Source organism: Labrus mixtus, chromosome 17, assembly GCF_963584025.1.
Source record: "Labrus mixtus chromosome 17, fLabMix1.1, whole genome shotgun sequence".
Classification (NCBI taxonomy): domain Eukaryota; kingdom Metazoa; phylum Chordata; class Actinopteri; order Labriformes; family Labridae; genus Labrus; species Labrus mixtus.
The window spans coordinates 12,426,660-12,443,458 of record NC_083628.1 but is presented as its reverse complement, the minus strand read 5'-3'; the positions used below and the strand labels follow the sequence as shown (position 1 = coordinate 12,443,458).

The window sequence follows — 16,799 nt, the reverse complement described above, 5'->3', positions numbered from 1 at the left end:
AGGCAAAGGTAAACAGCCAACCTGGCTCTTAGTCTTAGACTTATCTATGATGTAAATGATATCTTCCTTCCTTCCTTCTTCATAATCCACCTGTAAAAAGCAAACAAACAAGCGTTTATTAAGTAGAAATAACCCATGTATTTTTTCACTGTGGTAAAAAGCTGCTGAGTACAGAGAAACTGCAGAACATGCATGGTGCATGTGTTGCCACTAAGTGGCACTAACGGGTAAGGTGTAGAATCAACTAAACCTGCAGAAAAGTTAAAGAAGAAGAAAAAAGCATGGGGTACAACAAAGCTCTGAGGACAAAAGAAAGAAACAGAAAATCATTCTCCAAGACTTTCTCTTGCAGTGTTTGATGTGATCTTGTGGCACGGTGTGCTGAGATGATTAAGTGTGGAGAGAGAGAGAGAGAGAGAGAGAGAGTGGTAAAGGGAGACTTCAGTCCAGCTTCAGTCCTTTTCTGCCAGCACACATCTGCTGCTGAGGAGATGGAATACTAATCCAAAGAGGAACCTCAAAGATCACTCTGCACAGCATGGCTGAGGATACCAGTATGCTGTGAGAGGGAAAGCAGACAGAACTCTCCAAACTGAGAGTTTTCAACTTTTTTCTCTGGTTGTGCTGATGCTTTCTCTTACACTTGTTGTGATGTCCCAGTGCTGCAGGCAGGTCCTGCTCGGTGTGGAGCTGGGCATGCTGGTCATGGTCCTGGTGGCCGGCAGCGCTGGACAGATCCATGACAGGAGGGAGGCAGGGTCGTCCTGCTACGGAGGATTTGACCTTTTCTTTGTTTTGGACAAGTGAGTACAACTTTTATTAGAACACAGAAATAATTTCAGAAGTTCAATGCATGACTCATGTAAGCTTGTTTTGAAAACACAGGTGCAAACACCATTAAAGGTAATTTCCAGAGTAATTAATGGGCTGCTACTTGGATGAAAAATATGTGCTACTGGATGATAGCTAACCATTTCTGTATTGTTATATGTATTGTTTTCCTCTTTTGTCTGTGGTGTTCATGATGAGTTGTACAATAAAAAAGGGAGCTTTTTAGAGACATGTAGAAACATGAAAGTAAACTATGTAGAGTCATACCTGCCAAAAACAAAGCACATGTGTCTTTCTGCTTACAGTATGGAGGCATGTTTAGTTTGTTTGTTTTAATTCAGATCCCCATTAGCTTTTGAATTTATAGAATACGACAGCAAAAAATCTGAAACTGAAGAATAAACCACTTAGTGACATTGTCGCCCGATAACAAACCACAGCAAGTATACTTGAATTATTGATGATTGTTTTCTTGCTTTACCCATTTACATATAGGTAAAAATGCCCGGCGCAGATATACAGACCAACAGTTCAAAACCCCAAACTTTAAGTTGACAATGATATAAAAGAGAGAAATTAAAAATCTAAAATTCTCAACTAATCTTAGAAACATATAAACGTATTGTTAATAAATTGGTTTATTGCCTCATCTCTATTTGCAATATGTTGTTTTCTTAATAGCCAAACACAGCAACAGCCTCTTACTATTTGAATGTCCTGTGAGCACAGACAGGAGGGTTAAATTACATCGTCCATTAACCTGTCAGGAAGCTAACGTAAAGCTTCTGAGCAGTTCATATCAAGACCAAGACGTGTTTTTGTTTCATACACCACGTCTTTGTAAACATCCAGCATAAGCTACTTAAAGGTGGTCAGACTGGACAGATAGTGTGTTTCCACTGTGATGGATGTGTTGCATTCACTGAAATGGTAAAGCACACAGCAGGGATTTCTGTTGTCAAACTGTGGCCACGTCTTGCTGACAGGAGCTCTCAACTGTAGTCCCAGCTTCAGCTCTGTGCTCCACTCTGCAGAACCCTTTCTCCATTAGAGCCAGATGTTCCAAAGATCCCCAGATCCTGGCTGTGTGTGTGTGTGTGTGTGTGTGTGTGTGTGCGCTGAGGCTCACATCACGGGATAAACGAAAACATGAGGGAGTGTGAGGAAGAGAGACAGAGGGAGCATGAAAGAGGCGGCACAGGTTGAGCGTATTTGCCTCAAAGTTCTCAGAAATGATGGACTTGTTCTTTTAAATTGACATCATACTAACAATTATTTGATTAAGTCGGCACTTGTTTGCAAAACATGACACCACTGTGTTTGTTTGGCATTTTAATGAAAAGCAGCGCAACCACATAGATGAAAACATTAAGCAACAGCAATCAGAAGGACACACAGACGTAAACTCAATCAGTCATCATGTAGTTTCACGATGTTGAGTAGACAGTGTATGGCATGTTTACAGCAACAAAACGGTTTTATATGCATGTATTTGTATGTAATCCTTTAGACACCAAAAGCTTTTATTTTGGTATCTATTGTGATTGTAATCAAAGGCTAATTTTGAAAGCTATTAATCAGACTCTAATATTTTATTTAATGTCTTTAGTCTCTAGTGGAGCAAAGATTAACATCTGGTTATTTTGTTAAGAATGAAAGGCTATGATTTATGATGAGAGAAAACAGAATATAAATAGTCTGTTCTTCCTGCCAAATGTAAACATGCTCTGGGTGTTTGTGTCTTCTATGGTTGTAAACTCAGGACTTGTTGTTAACATGTTGTTAAGCACTTGAAAAATGTCAATTTGAGTTATTGGTACTTATTTTATAGATCAAAGGATTCATTGATAATAAAAATAATCCATGCATCCATAATTACTCTGTAATAAAATCCTGAACAGCAATTGAAGCATTAAAGTCAAAGTCAAAGTCAAAGTCAACTTTATTGTCAATTTCAAAATATGCCAGACATACAGTGGAATCGAAATTGCGTTTGTCTCCGTCCCGCGGTGCAATATAACCAAAATGAGGTAAAAAGATAAGGTAAAATAGATCAAATAAAATGAGGTAAAAATAAGATAAATAATATTTACAGTAATAAATTCTAAATTGTGCAAAATGGTAAATAAAATAAATAAAATACAATTTTAAGAAAAAGTAAACTTGTGCAGTAAACTGATTGTACTTTTGAGATGTTAGCTTCAGAGTTATTAGTCCAGAGTTCTGTAAACTTGTGCAATGTGCAGTAAACTGAGTGTACTTTTGAATGGTTAGCTTCAGAGTTAGGGGGTTTCCCTCTTTTATTCTTGTAACTTATGTATTTTGAGGATGTGAAAAAGACTTCAGATCCATTGGGTTTGTTTTTGCATAAACTGCATGAAAATCCAATTCTAAAAAAAATCGACTTTATTCAATGTTTTGATTCATTGTTTGTTTCCCTCTCAGGAGGAATTTTCATTGAACAGCATGTTAATTTATTGTGTTTGTCTTGAATCTTCCTCCAGGTCTGGCAGTGTGCAGCATTACTGGAATGAGATTTATTACTTTGTTGATCACCTTGCTCACAAGTTTATCAGGTGGGTCCACAAAGAAAAAAGTTAGATGAAAAAAACAATAGAGTGTGAAACCTGACACGCTTTTTCCTCTGCTTTTTTTAATTTTTTTTAGCCCTCAGCTGCGGATGTCTTTTATAGTTTTTTCCACAGAAGGAAGGACTTTAATGGCACTAACAGAAAACAGGTAAACACGTGCACAGCTCCGCTAAAAATGCCCTTTTGACTTTGTTTTTGATTGTTTAGTTAAAGATAATATATGTGCTATCTCATTTCTAAACTCTGATGTCCTTTAATGATCAGAGAGCAGATCCGAGCCAAACTGGAGGAGCTCAGTAGGGTGCAGCCGGGTGGAGACACTTACATGGACAAAGGTTTAAAAAGAGTAAGCCGTCTGTTAAATCAATGAGAAACTGATCCTGCTTATGCAACAGCATGGCATTTTAACGCTCTATAATGAGGCCCCTTTTTTAATGTATGACTTCTAAAATCTTCTGTTTCAGGCCAGCGAGCAAATTTACTACGCCACTGGAGACGGTGAGTAGATCGTTTTCCATTTTAACACCTAATCATTTGTGTTTTTTTAGGGATGTAGTCTTTGTCCATTCATCATAACTCACTCTAACATGTGGAAAAATCATTCACATGTTTTTCAAAGTAGGACGTGGATTTTGGCTTTATATAAAAAAAGGATTTTAATGGATAGATACTTTATTGATCCTGAGGGAAATTCAAATGGATGAAAGGGAACTTGTATCTACTATCATCAGCTTTTTCCAATCTGACTCTGACTTTCAGGTTACCGGACAGCAAGTGTTATCATCGCTCTGACGGACGGGGAACTGAGAGAAAATCAGTTTGACATGGCACAAAGAGAGGTGACGTAATAACCAGTTAATAATTTCAAGAGTTGTGAACTGTTTAATAACATGATAGTAAATTACTTTTAATTGAGTCAAGACTCAAAATCTTCCCAAAGCTGGCAAAACAATGCATCATGTAGTGATGCCTAACCAGAGACAAGGACTGCAGATTATGGCTAGAAGTCCTCTATACAGTACATTGCATCGGCTGCACTTTAAAGAGATGTACCAATGTCTAAATGTATTGTCCCTGACAAAAAAAAAGGTAAATAAATAATACTAAAAAATGCTTGTCCTTAAACATACTGTGCTTGAAAATAATATAAAATAAGGGAACTTGACATTTGAATAGAAACTGGATAACTTGAAACAGGAAGGCTTTGTGTCATTGCACTCTTTGGGTTCAAACATTTTGGGCTTGTTGTGATTGGACACAAAACATTCTGCGATGCTTCAGCAACTGTCGAGGGCAAAATGTTGCAGCAACATCACAGAACAAGACATGGGCACAGCTGAAGAAGTTTAAAATGTTTTGTCCAGAATACAGCCGCCCGGTGCACAGTCATCATTTCATTAAAGCTTTTTCATTGTTTGTTTTGCCTTGTGTTAAACGCAGGCCGGCAGAGCCAGACAGCTCGGGGCCACAGTGTACTGTGTGGGAGTTAAAGACTTCAATGAAACCCAGGTAAACCAATCCACCGTTTAGTTATCCAACAAACCAGTAGATGATGAAATAACCATACACACAATGAAAGAATAAGCTCATTGTGTGATGTTTCTTGACAGCTTTCAACAATAGCTGACAGTAAGGACCATGTGTTTCCCGTGAATGACGGATTTCAGGCGCTGCAGGGGGTCATCGACTCGGTATGACAGACACAAGCATGACACCTAGATATCACAGAATTCATATTTTGATTGAATCAAGTGTGTCTTTAATTCAAATTGATTACATCAATTCAGATCCTGAAGAGATCATGCATTGAGATCTTGGCTGTGGAGCCCTCCAGCATCTGTGAAGGAGGTAAAGAGAAGCAAAGAAACCGTGGAAATATTGTGCTGTATACTATATAAAACATTCTTTAATCTACGAGATTAAAAAAAAACCAAAAGACAATGCATGTTCTTACTACAAGAAAAAGGGATTTCAATGTTCACTTATTGTTTTTTTATCTTCTTCAGAATCCTTTCAGGTGGTTGTCAGAGGAAATGGTTTCTATCACGCCCGAGATGTTCAGAAGGTTCTCTGTAGCTTTCGCATCAATGACACTGTGACTCTGAGTAAGAATAACATCCAAAGCATGCATTCAAAAACCAGAGTTCTGTGTTATTTTATTTTACTTTTCTCTACAGACAGATATACACTGAAATACAATTAAAAAGTCTATTTTGTAAAATATGCTTTAAGGTGTTTATTTTGTCACTTTACCTATATGTCAATGTGCACTTTAAAAGGAGTTTCCAAACTTTCCAGTTCTCCTCAGCTCTACAGCTCTATTTCATTTTAGGATCTTTCAGCTGGTTGTTTTGGTTTTGTTGCTCTTGTCGCTTCTCTTGTAGTATTAAATAACATTTGCACAAAGAAAGCATCTAGTCGGTGAAGATTGTGAGGCATTAAGCAGTTAAAGAGTTCTCGCCGGAGTTTGTTGAGACCAAAGCAGGGACAACAGATGGAAATTAGCTAGTTAGCTAAATCTGGTACAAAGCATCTCTTCTCCTCTGAGACTAATGGGTTTTTTGTACACTGTACCTGATTCTAATAAACTAAACTTAACTAATCTGAGCTAAAAGAACAGAGAATATTGGACTTGCATTAATCAGTTCATCCAACTCATGACTTCAGATGAATTGTTTTGATAGAGGATGAAAGACAAAAGGACAGAGGGAAAGTCATACTTGTACTGTTCATTATGTAATTCTTAAGGTAAATAAAACTTAGAAACAGTGAGGTAGGGTAGGTGGAATTCACAGTGTTTATGCTAACAGACACATGTAAATGTGTGTTTTGAGCAAATGTTTGATCCTCGATTGTCCACACCATGGAATAAAATGCTCAAGACAAAGAATGTGTAGGCGTGTGAAACCAAAAAATGACATCAAAAGTTTCTAACTATTATTAGACCGAATAGAAAAGCAGCAGCTTTTGGTATTTCACTCAGCAGCCGTTTCCGTCACTGTGCCAAGTTTGGTTTGGCGGTGAATAATGGGGTGGGGGAGAGCAGCTCTTTGTGGCTCACAGTGATTTAACTCCCCGTCCTCCCAAAAAACCATCAGCAGCATCTAGCCGCGCTCAGAATCAGCTGCTTTAACGCTCAACGCCTCTCAGATGTCTGAAGGGGACTGTGGCTCTCATCAGGGACGAACACTGTCTTTGCATAAACTGGAGACACTCGCTCAGCCAGGCCAAATAAACCACATTCCCTCCTCATTTGCTTCATTTTCCATAAGGAGAGGAAGTCCAGGAATTTAATAATGAAAAAGATATTTGGACGCTTTTACTTCCTTTCAGGACTGGTGGAATAACTCAACAACCAACCTTCAGTATTATCTGAAATCGCATAATTACAGCACTTCATAAGATAAATGTGCATGTTGATCCTGTTTCCACAGTGAAAAGACCTCTGGTGGTCAGAGATGTTTACCTTTTGTGCCCAGCTCCTGTTCTGGAAAAAGAGGGAACGTGAGTGTTGCTGTTACTCTCACAGAGATCTCTGTTTCTACATTCTGTATACATAACTTGTGATCTTTGCATTGTGTTTAATGAACTTAAAAAGGAAAGGCAACATGTTTCTGGTATTCATAACCAAAAAACTGAAGCGCTCTCATCAAGTCACATCATTTCTTACAGGACTGCCACTCTCCACGTCAGCATGAATAACGGCCTCAGCTTCATATCAAGCTCCGTCACCATTACTGCTGTCACCTGTGTAAGTACAATCAAAACAAGATGGCCATGGAAAGCAGCATTCTTGAAGTCCGAGGCTTTTGTTTAGGTTTTTTTTTAGCGGGTAGGTAAAGTTTGGTGATGGCTCATTTTTGTAGCATTCATTATTTTTTTCTGGTATGATTATTTGATGTATTTTTTGTGTGAACTTCAGTCTTTACATGATTGGTTTAAAGGATTTGCTTCTTGACCTACCTCTCTCACATGAACTGAGGGTCCGAAAGATTCTTAGCATTACAGAAACATTTAGTCATTATTGGATCTGTATCTTGTGTGCAGCATCTGTTTATTTTATTTTTCTCTGAAGAAAACTCTAAGGACACACACGCCTGCAGCTGCAGCAGCTCGGTCGGCTGCTTCACTTTGCTGCGTTTCTTCAGTGACCTTGACTCTATCAACACGTCGCAAAAATTCAAAGTCATTCACATTCTCCTCTGAGACTATTTCCCACCTTAGCAGATACTCTTCAAGACATGACAGAGGCAATCTCAATGCTGACGGATTCTCTAAAATACATTATATAGAGATTTCTGTAGCAATAATTTAGACATTCACAAACTATGTTTTCATAAGGCAGCAGGAGGTTAAAGTATGTTGTGCATTATACCTTAAAGAATTTAGTGTGCTCACTTGGTCCAAATTGCGGTGTTAGTTTGTGTTCATGTGGTGTTTTTGTTCTTGTTGTTAATGCACATTTTGGCAGAAGTCATATACAGTAATATTAATGACAGCTCACCCTGCCTGTGCTCCTTCTCTGTTTCCTCCCGTATAGTCTGATGGGAAATTTGTGGCCATAGCTCTGCTCATCCTGCTGCTCCTGCTCACCATCGCTCTGCTTTGGTGGTTCTGGCCTCTTTGCTGCACCGTGGTACGACAGCCATCTTGAATCATCTCATAGGGAAGAGCACACAATGACAAAAGTTATGCAACGAAAAATGCTTTTGCTTTTTTTCTGTTTGCAGGTCATTCATGAGCCGCCCCCTCCAGTCATGGAGGACATCTCTGTAAGTGTTCTTCACCAAGTCATCTTCACCTCGATTGTTAATATCAACACATTTTTTGGTCTTCTACATTTTCTTCTAGTTGATTTTGTCTTGTAAGCATGAATACTTTTATTTTTTCTTCTTAAGGATGATGAGGATGGTTTTCCCAAGAAGCGTTGGCCAACTGTCGATGCTTCGTACTACGGAGGACGTGGAGTTGGAGGAATCAAGAGAATGGAGGTAGAAAGCTGATGACCAGCTGTGTGGGGCGGCTGTGGCTCAGTTGAAAGAGTCAGTTGTCTCTCAACTGGAAGGTTGAGGGTTTGATCCCAAGCTCCTTCAGCAACATGTCCTATGTGTGCTTGGGCAAGACACTTAACAACCAAGTTGCCCCCGCTGCTTTGGCGGCGGCATACGCATGCGTATGAATGGGATTAGTTACTTCTGGTGGACACTTTACACAGCAGCCTCTAAGGTCAGTGTGTGAATGTGTAGGTGTGACCTGCGGTGTAAAAGCACTTTGAGTAGTCAGAAGACTAGAAAAGCTCTAAACAAGCTCAAGTCCATTTACCATTTATTATCTTATAGTACTGAAACATTGGTATATTGTACAATTCCAGTGTTCATAAATGTTCACAGAACCGAAACACGTGGCGTCCTAGAATCCAGTGCTCAGCTATTTTTTTTTTTCTGGAATTGTTAAAAAAATGGGAGCGAGATCAAACACAAGTACTGCCGGAAAACAGAGTGAAGCTGGAAGCGACTCACTCCTTAAAAAGAGATGAGTATGCAAGTCCATCCTGGAAGAGTCTGAGTCACTTTGTTGTGGCCGTTAGTTTGTAGAGCCTGTGAGAGTTAAGATGAGGCCAACTGGCTACAAGTAAACTACAAGCACAGCAGATCTACCAAATGCTCAGTAACGCCAAGAGTTTGGACTTTTTGAAGGCCCAGAGTCAATGAAGCGTACACTGTTGGCAGACAAGTCATGCATGGATGATTTGTTTATGGGGATTAAAAAAACGAAATAGTGGCAAAAGCTTTGATATTTGCCCGTGAAATGTAAAAATTAAAGAATAATCTCTAATGAAAAGAAGATTGAAGGACATAGTCATACAGAAAGACCAAAAGGTCTCTTGCAGATTAAGATGGCTATTCAGTAATTAAAGCGTTGGGGTACATCATTTTGAGAACAGCTGTCTGGTTCACAAGAGGTCATCGCTCATATTTTGAATGAAAATGCAAAAAAAGTAGTTATGCCACCAGCGTTTAATCAGGTTTTGGCCTACCTGACAATCTCTGAGGACTTTTGCTATCGTTTGACAACAATACAGCATCTGAACAAATAGCAATGAAGGACTTCTGGACTTGATTTATTTTCTCCTGCGTTGACATTGTTTACAGATTAGTAATATGAGAGGCCAAAAAGAAGTTGACGTAGAGAAACAAACATCTGAGAGTAGATAGTTAGCTGCACTTGTCAGCAGAAATCTGTTTAAAGACATTAGATTCAGCAAAATTCTCATAAAATGACTGAGACGGGTTCCAGAATAACATTTCTGCAGATGGCGTTGAGCCTTTTTTTTTTTTTTTCCTCTTAATGCAGACTGTTTTCCTGCAGGCAACCAGTGGCAGCTGAAATCCTGGTGGAAAGTACTGCTCTAACCAAAAACCGAAAAGAGAAAACAGAACCCTTCCAAAACCAAAATATAACCCTGATACACTCTAGATATCTGCATTTCTATGCAGATAGAGACAGAGATTATATGAAGGAGAGCAGTCTATGTGGAGAGCACAACATCAGGCAGGATTATGCTAAAGCCTAGAATCCATCAGCAGACATTAAACAAAGATTTTAATTGAGATCTCTTAAAAAGACATCTGCCTGCAAGTTCAGCTAACAATCCATTCTTGCTTCTCAAGCTGCTAGTTCGTGTGCTAACAATCATTGTTAGAGGGTCTCTTTTGCTATCACTGCCGGCTACACCGGAAGCCCCGTAAAGTTAGTGGTCCCACCCAGAGGCTTTATCTTTGTAAAGAAAAGAAAAAAAGACAAAGGGTTCAAGAGTTAAACAACAGAAATGCGATATCGGCAAGTTAAAAGAGGCATCAGATGTGTTTGTTGTCTCAGAGGAAGACGTTCAAGCAGACAGAAGTCCCCCTCTCTGTGTGAAACTCCTCACAGACTGGTGGTTCAGTCTTAAGTTCAGTTTGAGCTCAAAGCCTTGAAGCTTCCAGAGCTTCGGAAAGAGCAATGGAAAATATGCACTGCTCATTTAAGTGCCTTCTCTGCCAAGTCAAAGCCTTCATGGCTCGTCTGTGGCAGCTGCAAGGGAGTAAATCTGAGTAATGAACTTTCATGGTTGTTTTGACAGTGCTGGTTTCTCTCTGTGATGTGATGGATTGTTTTTGACATTTACTTTTGCAATTGAAGTGGACCATTAAGCAACGAAAACAATGTTTTTTCTGTGGTGAAATATTCTTTATCTTTTAGAAGACAAGCAATCTGAGGCAACCGTTCTCTTGATGAACTTCAGGCTAAAAAAAAGGTTCAAAACAAATCCTTCAGAGGTTGAGCAGATACTCAAATCTGAAGCTTTGTAAAATAAATTGACTTGGCAGTTGAACTCAGAGGAGACTTCTGTTCTCTCTTGGATTCCAGAGGACGTGGCCTTTTTTTAAAAATCAATTTGTACACAAGCTCCAAACATCTGATTATACAATTAAAAAACACTTCATTAGCTCTCCTGGAGTTGACATTGTTAACGCAAATCAGATCATAACATCATGCTGAGGTAATCAAATTATCTTCTTATCTCAAAAGGCTCTGTTTGGCTCTATATACTTTGAGCTAATTGTTAAAAGTACATTAGTCGTTCACCATGTTCATCATCATGTTAGTGTGCTGGTATGCTAACTTTTTTTCATTAATGCAGACAAAGGTGGTGGGAATTTAATGATATATATACTTATATATTTCTTTGTTTTATGTTTGAATATGAATTGAATAATAGTAAAAACACGTGGAACGTTGAAGAATCACCAATGTTTTTACAGATCCTCCTCTCAGGGAACAAAAAAGGTTTGCACACAGTTTGAGATATTTCAGTCCGGTCATTAGGAAGAGCGAAGCTGGAGAGCAATAACGCTGACATGGCTAGAAATAACCTGAAACACAGCTGCAGCTAATGTAACCAAATATGAATAAATGAATGCCTCTCTTTGCCACTCATTGCAGCACAGTGCTGACAAGCTTTCCTTTCATTTCAGGTTCGATGGGGAGATAAGGGCTCAACGGAAGAAGGAGCCAAACTGGAAAAAGCTAAAAACGCTCGCGTTGTGATGCCTTCAGAGGAGTACGAGTACGATCCTCGGCCTTACTACCACACACACAAATCCATCAGCCCTCAGAAGTGGTACTCTCCCATCAAGGTGCTTTTTGGTTCTTTTTAAGTTAATTCACTTCATCATTCATTCTAAATTCTGTGTACGTTAAAACGATTTCAAACACTTCTCTTATTTCTCTTCACTTCGTTCAGTTGTAAAAGGGATGCACTTATGTCATCACTTGTATTTCCCATAAGTCTAACTTGTGTTTTATGCTGCATGATGTGTAGTCCAGATGTTTTGAAACTAGCTCTGGTATTTAAACATCTTCCTGACGATGGTGTCAACTGTGATAAGCTACAAAATATTTCATTTTTAGTGTTTTGGATGACGGCTTGTTACCAGGAAGTAGTTAATAAATATTAGTTTCCGAACACTTCAGTCAGCTGGATCGATGGTAATAAGAACCAGACATGAACTGAGCTAACCCCCTGACTATGGGTCTGTTATTACTAACAAAATACACTCTTTGTTTATCTGTCTCTCATCCAAACCAAGTCAGAATAAACCCTGCTCATTTAATATCTTTGTTTTTTAAAGGATCTTTTTTGCTGTGCATAACAAAATTCATTACAGGACTCTAAATGAAATCAGGATGATTTTGTATTTGTCCTAACATCTTGAATCATTTTCCTACAGGGTAAACTAGACGCTTTGTGTGTACTCCTGAGAAAAGGCTACGACCGAGTGTCTGTGATGCGACCTCATCCTGGAGACAAGGTGAGACACAGAGACAATACAGAAATTAAAAAAAGACAAGGTGTGACATAATGACTTCCTCTTGGGAGCAAAAAAAAAACCCCAACATCATCAGGTTTTTATTGCTGGAATATGAGAACAAATGAATAAAAAAAAAGCATTTAATAAGATTATGAAGCAACTTCGTCAGTCTTTGGCAGACAGAAGTTTAAGAGCTTCACAAATATCAAAGCCACTTTAAATCTTGAGAGAAATGACTTCAAGGAAACTGTTGTGAAGCATGGAGAGCAGACAAAGGTGAAAGCTTCAGTATTGTCTGGAGGAATGCTCTTGTCTGCAGAAGTCATTAGACGGAAGATGCTGCCTGTCTACTCGAGCTCGCAGAGTCGGAGCGGCTGGTCACGCAGGAATTCTTACTGACAGAGGCATTTCCTCTTTGCATTTGTTGAAAGCTGTAAACTTCTGAACCTACCAATGCATGTGCAGGTTTAGAAGTTTTATGGAACAAACCGTTGTTTATTGTCTTTACAGATCGTTTATCAAAGAAAGAAGCCTCATAAAACCCTGGTGTTGTTCAGATACCAATGCCAGTATCTGAAAAGCCTCTTATTATTCAGCCTGGAAGGCATTACGGAGTATTGGCAAGTACGCCTGTCGCCTGTATGCCTGTCAACACCATAACATATTGCAATAATAGCAATAATATATAATACGGCTGCAACAAGTTACAACTGGTTTAGAGCAGAAAAGAAAAGTGATACCAGGTCAAATATCTATAAACCAGCTGCAAACAAAAACAAGTAAGCCACCCCCCCACCCCCCCCCCCCCCCCCCCCCCAATACCAAAATCTTGTTTTCCCAATATTTTACATTTTAATCATCACATCTAGTTTCTAGTATCACTCACTTCATGGAACACTTCTGCTGTGATGAGTGGATATACATCAGGTGGTTTTTAAACTTAATTGATGGGTTTAAGTGTTGTTGACTTTGCATTGTTTTTGTATTTATAGCCACTTGCTGTCTTCAATTGTTTTCTCTTTTTCATGCAGAGTATGCATCCACATCATGTTCACGTTGTTGTATTTGTTTTAGACTTTTGGATATATTTTTGATGTGGTATCAATTCTGAAGTTGCAGCTTGTTTTTACTGATATATCTTTTGGCCGTTGAAGCTATTTTTCCTTGTTGCCCACTATATATATATATATATATATATATATGGATATAACAATAAAAATAATACTTTATTGGTAAAGCACTATCCAATGCAGGTAACAAAAAGTCTGTTCGAAACAGACTTTTGCTATTAAAAACACAACAGTGCCGTGCTAACAGAGAGTAGAGATTGATCAAAGCTGTGTTACCAATAAATATTTCCCCGTCACACATTTCATGCAGTGTTCTTGTGTTTGAATTCAGTCTGATGAAAACCGGTCGATGCCAACAATCTGATTTCAGTTTCTGTGTACTGTATATGCGTTTATGTTTGTATCACTCAGTTATCAGAGGTCTTCAGTCTAGGTTTTGTAATCTGTAATGGGAAGAGGAAATGGTGTAAGAAAAACCCAACAACAACCCGGTTATGTTGCACTAAACTATCATATTCTATTTTCCACAGGGCCGGTGCATAACCTTCACCCGAACCAAATCCTACCCTGCTCCCCGCTACCCCATCTACAACCACCCCTCCACGCCTGTCTACACCTTACCCCACTGTTATCAGCGCCGTCCATCAGACGACAGCAACCTCTACCATCTGCCGCCTTCGCCAACCTCAACGCTCCCCCCTCTGCCGTCCACTCCTCCCCCATCCTCCACCAGCCCTCCCATGTACACTCCCCCTCCGAACAGGTCACTGCCCCCCAACATGAGCCCGATCTACGCACCTCCATCACCGACTGGCACCCTTCCGCCTCCACCTCAGGGTCCAGCTCCATGCAGAGCCCCTCCTCCGTCACGCCCTCCACCACGTCCTAATCAGGACGACCACTGATGAATCCGAGCCTAAGTAGAAGGATTCAAACTCAGGATGGAGACATGAAAGACTTTCTCACTTTGTGCCTGTTTACTGATGTCCGAGCAAAGTAAGGATTAAAGTGACTTCATTGTGTTGGCTTTAGAGGCTGCAGCAACACCCGCAAAGCAAAACTTTCAACACTGAAGTCTGTTTCCTCAAAAATGATTTGCATTGAACTTTGACTTGTTTTCAGTCCAAATAATGATTTCATAGTGTAACAAGCACAGCTTTGACTCTTAAAATCACATTGGTGCAAAGCAATGTATGCACTTGTCTCAAAAAAAATTGAGACCAATCGGTAAAGCATTGTGATGTGCCAATATATGTTTTATAAACTTGCATTTTAGCGTTTACCTGATGTAAAACTTTCATTCTGATCTAATCCACAGTTTAAATGGTACAAAACCCTTTGGCTGACACACTCCCTCATGTGTTTTGCCAGTGTGTATATTTTGCGAATGAATATTCATTAAACACAGAGATATATATGTACACATACAGCATTCAACGTCTGATTTCCTTTGAAGATTACAGTTTCATTTCCTGGTTTTCTAAAGTACGAATGACAGTTAAAGGACTGGTTCGACATGTTGGGAAATAAACCTTTTTGTCTTTTTGATGAAAGGTACAAAGGGTTAACACTATTGTGTCTATATACATTTAAAGGTAAGAAGAGCAGGTGATCTAATGTTTGTACAATTGTTTCTTTCACTCTTAAAGGGGGCATATTATGAAAAATCCACTTTTGCAGTGTTTTTGAAGATTATTTGGGTAACCTGAGTGTCTACTGACCCACAAAATGTGAAATAAACCCATCCAGTCCTTTGTTTGTAGTGCTGCATAAGCAACAACACCGAGAAAAATGCTCAGTTTCAAATTTGCTCAGCTTGTGATGTCACAAGCTGGATTCTGGTATTTAAAAAAAATCCCCTCCCCTCCCCTGATATCTCCACCCATGGACTCCACCCCCAGCCTAGAACAAAACTTTTGTGCAGATCTGCCATTTTTTAGTCTTGCTACAGAGGATTGATGTCTTCCAGAAAAACTCAGGGGGGGTGCTCATTGAATTCAAAGAGACACACACACCACAACGGAGCTGGTTTAGAGAGTCACAAACCTCCTCTGGTGCTTGATTCATGTTATATTTTGACCAAAGCACAGCACAGATTAAGACCACAGGGGACTGTTTGAAAAGGTGGAAAGGGGGTATAATATGTCCTCTTTAAAGGTCACACATACTCCTTTTCAACAAGTTTAAAAAGGTCTTTGAGGCCCCCAAAACATGTCTGTTTCTCACTTCTCACTAAAAATCCACCCTGATCCTGTATTTTAGCATGCCCATAAACCCCCTAGCTTTAAACGCAGGTCAGCTGTGTTTGACCATCTGGGGGAGGGTTTACTGCTCTCTGTGATGTCACAAAGGGAAAATCTCAAAACGTCCTATTTGAGCACACATTTTCTGAAAAGTGGAGCAGGCAAAAGACGTAGAGGACGGATTTTTCTCACAATTGGGGAGTTTGTAGAGTGTCCGAAAAACATGGTAAAGTGTTTTTTTTTGCGTAATATGTGATCCTCAAATGACTTTACCTACAAGTCAAGCCAGATTACTAATTGCACATTCTGGGATTGTTAGCAGAAAGTTGCACACTGGGCCTATGCCGTGGTATATTTTTTGTTAACTATTTTGAACAGTCACAAATAAAAGCTCAATCCCTTTTTAGCTGTTACTGGTGTTTGTTACTGGTGTTCCTAACAGACCACTCACCTCAGTGGTTGTTATTGTTGTCATGGATACAGGGTGACTGGGTGGTCCTTCAATGTGGCACATGACACATGTTGTACACACTGCCAGACCAGTGTTGACAGATGTGTCCCAGATTACCTCCTTATGTGGCCTTAGTGATCGAATCTTGTGTAATCTTCAATGTGTCCTTGGTGTTAATGTACTACAGAGTGTCCAGGCATGTTAATGCCAAGTGTGACCAGGGCTTTAAACTGTGCAAAGGTCTAATAGGACGGAGCAATTCTAGACGCTTGTGTGTTTGTGCAGGGCCTTTAATTTATCAGGCCTAAACAATGAATATGAAGATATGAAGAAACAATATGTACAGGCCAGTATATAAACAAGACCTCTGAATATCACAACACGTTATAGGTATTTAAGACGCATCTGGATGAAGGTATTCTCTTTAAGGTATATTCAAAGTTTAAAGACACATCAGATACAGGATCTATCCTCTGTCACTGTGAAGGAGAAAAGAGAGGATATGCTAGTTATCAAAGGAACGAGAAGGCTGATCTAAAGTGACTGAATTAAACACAGATTGGCTTCTTTCCTGAGTCATTGGTTTCATATCTTTGACAGGAGAAGTTGAGCTGTAGTTGATGTGGTTGTTGCACCCAGATGTCTACGTATGAAAATACTTTAGGCACCACCAGACGCGTATGGAAAAACTAAAAAACTGTGCTGGAAAAATAACACATCTGGGCTGCTGTGCTCTGATTTCCTGGCTGTCACTGTAG

General features: G+C 39.4%; 1 protein-coding gene across 1 annotated transcript; it reads left to right on the top strand.

The window, feature by feature from the left end:
* Window positions 1–280: 280 nt before the first annotated feature.
* Window positions 281–14,770, top strand: antxr1b (ANTXR cell adhesion molecule 1b). The gene is made up of 18 exons (XM_061061555.1): window positions 281–803; window positions 3,336–3,407; window positions 3,499–3,570; window positions 3,687–3,768; window positions 3,887–3,920; window positions 4,182–4,261; window positions 4,863–4,931; window positions 5,033–5,113; window positions 5,210–5,270; window positions 5,429–5,527; window positions 6,857–6,926; window positions 7,095–7,173; window positions 7,963–8,058; window positions 8,153–8,194; window positions 8,321–8,413; window positions 11,441–11,602; window positions 12,197–12,277; window positions 13,878–14,770. Exons 1-18 carry the CDS (start codon window positions 628–630, stop codon window positions 14,250–14,252), a joined length of 1,824 nt encoding a protein of 607 aa, XP_060917538.1. The 5' UTR covers window positions 281–627; the 3' UTR covers window positions 14,253–14,770.
* The last annotated feature ends 2,029 nt before the right edge of the window (window positions 14,771–16,799 follow it).

Excerpts from the sequence above, each read along its gene's own strand:
- antxr1b (XM_061061555.1), top strand. The coding sequence starts at position 628 with ATGCTTTCTCTTACACTTGTTGTGATGTCCCAGTGCTGCAGGCAGGTC. Across the intron at positions 4,932-5,032 it reads AAGACTTCAATGAAACCCAG|CTTTCAACAATAGCTGACAG; the intron begins GTAAACCAATCC and ends GTTTCTTGACAG. Across the intron at positions 5,528-6,856 it reads CAATGACACTGTGACTCTGA|TGAAAAGACCTCTGGTGGTC; the intron begins GTAAGAATAACA and ends CTGTTTCCACAG.